At 38.1% G+C, this 8768-nt stretch overlaps 1 protein-coding gene across 2 annotated transcripts; it reads right to left on the reverse strand.

Annotated features, from left to right (window-relative positions):
* Positions 1–2041: 2041 nt before the first annotated feature.
* On the reverse strand, positions 2042–8434 carry LOC137820360 (oxysterol-binding protein-related protein 1C-like). Of its 2 annotated transcripts, none has more exons than XM_068624409.1 (10): positions 7415–8434; positions 6978–7334; positions 6084–6183; positions 5335–5783; positions 4988–5143; positions 3914–4081; positions 3705–3845; positions 3214–3444; positions 2847–2960; positions 2042–2382 (listed from the first exon to the last, which is right to left on the reverse strand). In XM_068624409.1, the coding sequence occupies exons 1-10, from the start codon at positions 7868–7870 to the stop codon at positions 2197–2199; spliced, it is 2358 nt and encodes a 785-aa protein (XP_068480510.1). In that variant the 5' UTR covers positions 7871–8434; the 3' UTR covers positions 2042–2196. The 2 variants fall into 2 exon arrangements, with proteins under 2 accessions (XP_068480510.1, XP_068480511.1); XM_068624410.1 differs by having other exon boundaries at positions 5335–5780; positions 7415–8316.
* Positions 8435–8768: the final 334 nt, after the last annotated feature.

An 8768-nucleotide genomic window follows, 5' to 3' on the forward strand; every position in this document is an offset into this window, starting at 1 on the left:
GGCCCAATGAGCTAAGCCAATTAAAATAATATAAATAGCACACATTCCAAAAAGAAAGCTACATCATTTATTACTCTGCACCTACCTGAGTATCGATCACCCGCTTTACTGACTTGAGCGTCGGAGTGCCTTCTGTAGGTACTCCCGTTCGGTGTTCATCCAAGACCGGTGTTCATCCAAGACCGAGAGCCAAAGAAGAGACACGAAGGCGAGAAGGATCCCAACCAAGCACTTAACAACCTGCCCAACCGAAGAAAGAAAACGAAAATTTCAATAGTTCTCAAGGTCTCATCTCCCTAGCAGGAACAAAGTGAATTGTACTATAAAATGTTAAGAGTAAATTAAAAGTAAAATATAAATGGGAATGTAGAAGAAAGTTGAAGAAATATTCAAGTAGTGATACTCATCAATCAGTGTCTATTGTCGTGTTATTGGGCCTACGTGCTCATATTATTGCCCCCATTGTTGTACTAGAGCTATGTACGTAATTACGAACCCAATTTTAGTCCATAAAATATTGTATATACCCACCCCCACTGGGCCAAAATTGAAGGAATATCAAATTATTGTGAGAAATTATGTTGAACACTGTCATTACAATATAGCAAAGTTAGAGACATGAGGAGAAGAGAGAAGTGTAATAAATTCACCTCGAAAGAAAATTAGGAAGTCATTTTATAAAGCAAGATTATGAAAAGAAGTGTTTTAAAACCTTGGGAAAGATTACATATTAATACAAACATTTACAACTAAGAGATTGAATTGAGATTAATTTCACATTACTGAGAAGCTAAATTATTTTTGTTTAATGATTGTGAAACTGACTTATTTATTTAAAAAATAAGTTAATGTTTTTTATTTTAGAACTAAAATAATGACATTTATATCCTGGGAAGATTGAAATAAGGGTTTACTGAAAAAGAAATTTAAAAAGGAAAATATTGATTAATATCAAAATTTCTTAAAGTAAATAATTGTTGTTTGAATTTTAGGTTTTAGAATATTTTATTTTATGACCTTTGCCAAAACACTCTTTTTAGTTTGAAACATGTACGATATTGTAGGAAGTGGGATTTTGTCTTGTCAGTGTAAATTGACTGGGACATAAACTCTGACAACTACATAGACCATCAGCATTATAAATTTGTAATGAACAATTTCAGCACAGGTCGCAATCTAAGTTATCAGATTAAAAACTGTCCAACAAAAGCTGTCCATAAACTTTGTCTAAGTTGAAGGTGTCACCGGAGAACAGGTCCCATCTGTAAAGTGCAGCACTGTTTCCTTTCATCTACATATCTTTTCATTAAAGTAGGTATCCTGCATTATTGTTTTATTTAAATGCAGTTTCTCACTCCTACACAAAATTTAAAGATTTGAGGGTCATTTATTCTAAAATTGACATTGATTAAACATAAATAAGTTGTTTATAAATTAATTTTAATCACAATTTATATTGAATCGTGCAAATAGACAGAAGTGATCACGTTTACTATTTACCAGACCAGCACTTAAGGGCAATAAATAACATGCATGGTCTATAGAATAATAATAATAATAATAATCATAATATTATTATTATTAATTACTGCCCCCCGTAGCACAGAATCATTTCATTGATGGCTTAAGAGTCGTTTATATAACTTTTTAAAGATGAAATATTGTTGTGTCTGAAGAGTCTCGAAAGTTTGTAAAAATTCATAATCCTTACGAGACAGATGTTGGGTTTTGAAATTGGAGATAGAGTTGCTTTGGAAGATCAATGATGGAAGCCAGTAACAAAGATAGGCCATAAGAAGTGACGGTTTATGTTCTTCATGGACCACCTGCTTATGTGATTCTGGCAAGAATTAAGGTGTGATTAGGTCATTTATGGTTCAAGGTATGAGTTATAGAGGCTGGGGCAACTTACTTTCATAGAGTGGGTGTGGTAATATAGATTCAGAGAACTTGTTTAATATTTTGATTGATTAAAGCGTTCCTGTCGATATGATAATATTACGTATGTTCCAGGTAACAGATTGTATGAATAGCGTTTGAATGAAAATAAAAAAGAATTACATTATTACTGGCTCATATTTTCATCTGATTGGGTTACATGAATTGCATGGGTGCACATGACAGCGAACTGGCTCGCAGAAACTAGACACCCATCAGTAAAAAAATTGGGAGAAAAAAGAAAAAAAAAATGAAGAACTAAAATGTAATTTGACCTTCGTCAGAAATATGATCGGAAGGAATTTGGCCAAAGATGTCAGGGCAAGAGTCCCAGTTTCCTCTTTGTCGGGCCTCCCAATATCCTCCTACATAACGGTATGTCCCGCTCGTCTTATCCTTTGCAAACCACCGTGGTTTCCAACCACTCTCTTGCATCTTCCTAGCCTGAATCACATTCAAACAAACAATCAATCACTACCAAATAAGGATGACTATATAGCATTTCAATTACTCTAATTTCCTGCCCATAAAGGCAACTTATCAACATTGTACACTATCGCATACAATGAGTCATCAACTTGACAATAATGTGATTTAGAGATGATTGAGGAGGTATAGACAAAACTAGCAAAATGGTAAACCGACTCTCTTAATCTCTTGTTTGATAATTTCTTATGACGACTTCTTGCCTAAACTAGAAAAAAGAAAGAAAAACAAATGACTGAAATAAAATAGAAAATTGTTCTGCATTCAGGAGAACTAAAAATAAGCTCAACACAATCTATTCTGACCCTTTCACAAAGGGTGTTATGAAGCATAAAAAGAAAACTACTCGGATCTCTCTAAGCACGAGGCTGCAGGTGAAACCATAAAACCAAAGGTTACAGTAGGTAAAATGTAGTAGGCACCTGGCGCTGCCGTTGCTCTAGCCGTAACTTTTCTGAATTTGCCATGTCATACTCCCCATTTTCCAAATACCTTTGGTCTGGTCTTAATCTTGAATCTGTAGGTGGCAACTTCTCCTACATAAAACCAAAAGGTAATTAAGAAACAATATCTAACAAAATGAAAAAAAAAAAACACAGGAAAACACAAAGATAGACAACAATGTGCACAGTGGGACTTTTTGTTCCTTCTTTTGGGATATACTTCGTGTTTGCAGAGAAAAAGTTAGTTTCCCCTTCTTGTTACACTATTTGCAGCGAATACAGTCTTTTTCCTGGACTACAATACAATGAGAGGCAACATAAAAAGAGTATGGTTAACAAAACAGACCTTCAAGCCAGGGGTCAGTTCGTTTAGTGTGATGGCAAAGCGAGTGAAGTTGTATCTAGTGGGAATCTTGGGAGCCTTGCTTCGCTTCCAGAGCAAATGGGCATCTGACAAAGATTCATGCCCTTTCCCTTTCCCGGTGTAGTCTCCGTTAACGTAATGCATGCTTTCATCCCATTTCCCAAACAAAGTAGATACAGTTTTTCCATTCCTATCTTGAATGATACCATGAACCTAGAGAAACAGATAAATCACAATGAGAGACAACCCTCTCCAACAAAATTTCGTATATCTATAGTGAGACAATAAATTAAAAGTCCAGTTTAATAACAAAGGCCTCACAATTTTTCCTTAAACAAAAATGAACATTGAATCTACACAGTAAGACAACTAAGTTTTGTACAAACCAAAGAGGAATGACAATTTAATACAAAGGCTAATGGATCTGTTAAATGTGAAAAAATAGAATCCATGCAACAACAGATATAGAGCACCTGGTGAGGATTTCGATCAATTATAGATTGTTCCTTGAATTTCAGTTTACACGAGTACTCTTGGTTTCCCTGTATACGCATTGTACCATAATGATCACAGTATAGCTTTCCCAATATGAGATTGTATATTGATGTAGTAACCTGAAAGAACAAGTTCGTTTAGAAACTAGAATCAAAGCAGGATAGCAGTTGAACCAGATAATATATACCTTACTCCACTGGAAAACTTCCCCATCATCAAATTCCAAAGTCAACATACCAACAGGGTCAAGCTGAATTGATCGCCCCCAAAACTTGCTCTTTAGGTTGCTATCTCCCCAAAATTTCCAACCTGTACCCTCACAGTGACATGCTACAATCATAGGGTGATGACTGACCTGAGGGGAAGCACAAGTATTAATAATTTATAATAGGTGACATAAATTAAAAAGCTCAAGTGTATCCCTTTTGTTGACTCCAAAATCCAAATTGCATTGTGTTCATAGGATTCCATGGAACTACTGCACCTAGTTTACATCTCTTATTCATGAAATAAATGGTGCAGTTTCTAAAATTATGGTCCTCCGTATTGGGGAAAGCAGTTCCTTTTTTAATTAAAAGAAATTGTCAGTAAGAAATTCAAATGTGTGGTTGGTACATACAATTTCATCAAATAAACAATTCAAATAACTAGGATTAAAACCTCAAAAAAGAAAACATGTCTCTAGAGTAATTATTACGGTTTGATACTTTGTTTGACCCCCTTCATAAATATGTAAATTGGGTTGCAATCATAAAGGAATATTAAAGGAAGAATAGAAATCATCATGGTTTTATACAAATAACTAGCCAGGTACTTGGAAACCCACCCTCAAAAACTAAAGTACCCAAGTCGATGTGGGACTTGTTAGACACCCCATAATACCCAAGTTCCTATCATAGCACCGCCCCTAAAAGATTATGTCTGAGGAACTTTCAGTGTACGACACTACACTCAACTTCCTTGTTGGTACAAACCCTCCACCAAATGTGAACCCTTTAAGGTAGCCCTGTCTAAGACACGGCAACTAGCTCTTATACGGTATACCAATTGGAAGTACTCAAGCACTTGAGAAATTCATCCTCAAAAGCTAACTATTAAGGGAGAAGAATCAAGTACTTCTTAAATAGTAGACGGAGCATCCCATACTACCGGACGTACGACTTATTAGCCACCCCATACTACCAAGTTCTTATTAGATACTTTACTTAAGTTGAAAATAGGTCATTTAATAATCACTTTACCACGGAAGATTAGCTCATACCTTCTCTGAGAAAAACCGAAGGCCTTTATCTGGATAGTGAGCCTCGTATGTTTCCCCAAGTAACGGATTAAATGGTTTGCAAACTCTTCCTTCTGTTGCAGCATAGCCAGATATAGCAAAAGCCGCAACATAGAGAACCCTCATGAGGCTATTACCCTGGCATGACATTTCCAATTAGTTAAAAGTGGTTAAAATGAACCCAATATTGCATTGAACTAGCTAAAAGCAAGAAAATCGAACTCAACATAGCACTGGAAATTTTCTCATATCAAATGAAATATGTAAGCACTCAGATTTGCTTAAGTATTACAGAGCAATAGAGATCTGTCAGTCAGATTCGGACTTACCCTTCTTCCCCATTCATATGCTTGGTCCAAAAGATATGAATACTCCATTTCTTCAAAACATTTTTGTAGGGAGGAAAGAGGCTCGTTAAAATAAACAGGAAGGCAAACTTTTGTTAGATCCTTCCCTATATTATCCTTAATCATTGACCACAGACTGACTCCTTTCTCTTTTTCTACAGGGTCTGGCAATTTCTTACGCCGTTTAACATGAGGGTAATTGGTTCCAACATATCTAATCGAAGGATCTATGTCATCCTCTGATTCCAATGCATAGAACCCTTCATCATCTGAAGAGAAGGATGACATTCGGTAATCAGACCCATTACTTTTAAAAGAACTGGACGATAGAATATCACGAGTATCAAAAAAGGCATTGTCATCATCGTCAGTTTCTTCCTCTGCAGCATCATTTCGATCATTGTCATCTTCAGATTCACTTGCAGTTCCTTCTGATTAAAAATAGGAAAACAAATAAAAGTATAAAAGGCTTGGTTAGGGCATAACAATGGTTAGCAGGTATGATCAATATGCACTACAATTCATTAATTTATAAACAAATATTTTATATAAATTTAGAGAGAGGGAGAGAGCGATGGGGAGAGTTTAGAAAAAAGCAATGGAAACTAAGGGGCATCTTGTATCAAAGATAGATATAGAGTAGTAGACACAAATAATTTATGTTTCAAGAAATTGCATCACTAAAACAATGAGACATCTACATAAACGTGATGCAAATGAAGAAGTCTCACCACTAAATTTTTCTTGCGCTAATCTTGAGGAAGACTCTTCATCATTCCACTGTCTTTGGCTCTCATCAACTACTGTATTCTCCAGATCAACCTTTTCTGTCTACAATAATATAACATAGATAAAAGTTTACTTATACACGTGAAAAAGACAAAAGATTTATCCTTGATCAAAATGATAAAAATAAACCATCCATGCACAAATTCAAATTGCAAATGAAAGTATTTTGTTAAACAGCAAGGAAACAGTGAATAACGACTTAAATTGATGACTGTAACCCCTTTTAATAATGCATGGTTTAATAGACTTAATTAGAAAATATATTAATAAAAACATTCATCCTATGAAAAACCTACCCAGTTCTTCACCCATGACACAATATAATTCCGGGCCTTCGCATTATGTTAAAAGAGACTATGTTTTTCATTATCGAAGCCTACTTGCAGGACTCAAACGAGGGAAAAAATAAACCTTAATCCATTCATATATATCTAGCCAGTTAAGAACATTCAAAATTTGTAACAGCAGCATTTTAACTGGTAGAAAACTTTCAGAGGAAGAGAAATGAACACGAGATACATGCATGTCTCGTGAGAGTGACTCACTACGGGCTCATTCAAATCTATTCAAGGAGGGTTCAATTGAGCTTATATAATTTATGCCAACACCTGGTATTGATGACAAGGTCAATATAACTCACAAGAACAACGAAAAGAACTTTAAGACTTTCATATAAACTACCGGCCAACCATCTATGTTCCTAAGAATAGATTCACATTCCGGAGTGATAGCGTACACAATATTTTATTTTGTACCATACACCAATTTATGGTATTCAACTTAGAACTACACTACTTTTAAATGTGTCGAAGTGTTGGAGATTTGACTAGACGTACCTCTAATTGACGCAAAGTGTCAATGAGAATGGAGTGCTTCTGCTTAAGCAGCACAAGCTGGCTTTGCAGAGCCGCAAACTCACTCTTCATTATTTGCTCACTGTCCTGAATAGCCCCCTCGCTCACTCCCTCTTCCATAAGCCGAAGTCTCAGTTTCTCGGTCGAAACGGTTACATTGTCCAACGGAGCCATCAACTCGCTGTTCGACATCCGCGGGAACATGTCCTTCACCGCCTGCAACGCCTCCGTCCAGGACACGCGATCCTCACGCGTATCCGCCCTCAGGTGGAGCCTCTTCGTTCCGGTGAAGACCGAGAACCGCTTGTCATCCGATTTGCTCTCGCGAATGGTCGAAACCTGCAAACTCAATGCAAATAAATCTCGTCGAAATCCCTAATAATTGAAATTAAGTTAGGAGGAGTAGAACTAGGTCGTGCCTTGAGATGGATTTCCCCAAACGGCTTTCGCACGTGCTGGCAGGGATAGGAATTGCGGTTGCGAGTGATCCTGCGCATGGATTCTTCGCCAATAACCATGGTGCCTTTCTCGGTTTCGGGATTCACGACGATCTTATCAGGTCCGTGAATCTTATAGTAGGATAGAACACCGTCTTGGAGTACAAACCATCGCGGTCGCCATCCTTTGCCGTAATTCACCCATTTGTACAGTATTCCGGAGATTCCGTTGCCGACGAGGTCGTTGATCTTCACGTCCACCGGCTGCTCCCGCTGACTCCCGCTGAGGCTGTGCTTGTGACTGTGCCGCGGCGCCGAATCGGATCTCACGGTGGCGGCGGCGGCGGCGGGGAGTGGCGGCATGGGGAAGTCCGCGAACGAGGGTTTCACTGGCGAGGCCTGGTCGGAAATGGCGGACACGCAGCAGAAAGGATGCATGTAGAAGATTAATATTGATATCAGTGCGGTGAAAGCGTTGTTGTTAGGTGGTGGCGGCGGCGGCGGTAGATGACGGCGGTGGGGATTGGGTGGAGGTTCATGCTAAGCGCGATTAGGCGATCAGTAGTGGAAGGGGGTGAAGTAATTTGCGTGAGAAGAGAGGAAGATAAAAACGGTTATATGGAGATTAGAAGTAAAATAGTGAAATAAAAATAAATGAATAAAAGAAATAGGTGAAGTGTGAAATGAAGGGGCAAGGTCGAAGTCAGGATTAGAATATTAAATAAATGAATGAGTAATTAATATTGGAGAAGTTATGTGATGTGTTTCTCTATGGGAAGTTAAGGTGGAGAGAAGGGTTTTTTCCGGTGGGATGAGGTGGCAGCAAGAGGCAGAAAGAGAGAGAGAGAATGAGGCGGATGAAAGTAGAAAAACCGCTGGACTTGGAATTGGATGCCTTGGCTAAAGTTTTTAAATATTATGAGGAGGTTGGTTCAGAGTTGTGATCTGCGATCATGATTGACTCTTCTCAAACACCTTTTCCCTCTGGATTGAGGGGGTAATGATTGCCTGCACCGAGGATACAGGGGATAAGATGCCGCCGGCTCCATCAGCGCGTGACACGTGGGACGTTGACAAAAGGACATGTGGAAGGTGGTGAGTGGAAATATGCGTGGGAGTAAAGGAGTATGGCTTCCACGTTTTGGAGGGAATTAAATTCAGATTTAGATAACAGAAAAATGAAGGAACAGTCTGCCCCTGCCCTGCCCCTGCCCCTGCCCCTGCCCTGCATCACCCAACTGAAATCAAACCTTCCTATTTGCTTTTTCCGTTCAACAACACTTTCATCTGTTCAAAATATTCTTCTCAAAACACAACGTAAAATCTGGCCCAACTA

The sequence above is a fragment of the Phaseolus vulgaris genome, chromosome 9, assembly GCF_000499845.2.
Source record: "Phaseolus vulgaris cultivar G19833 chromosome 9, P. vulgaris v2.0, whole genome shotgun sequence".
In the NCBI taxonomy this organism is placed as follows: Eukaryota; Viridiplantae; Streptophyta; class Magnoliopsida; order Fabales; family Fabaceae; genus Phaseolus; species Phaseolus vulgaris.

Bases quoted from the DNA above. Each gene is read 5' to 3' on its own strand.
- LOC137820360 (XM_068624409.1), bottom strand. From the start codon at position 7,870: ATGCATCCTTTCTGCTGCGTGTCCGCCATTTCCGACCAGGCCTCGCCA. The intron at 7,335-7,414 runs GCACGACCTAGT...TTGAGTTTGCAG, and splicing joins TTGGGGAAATCCATCTCAAG to GTTTCGACCATTCGCGAGAG. The intron at 4,082-4,987 runs GTATGAGCTAAT...GCTTCCCCTCAG, and splicing joins TTCGGTTTTTCTCAGAGAAG to GTCAGTCATCACCCTATGAT.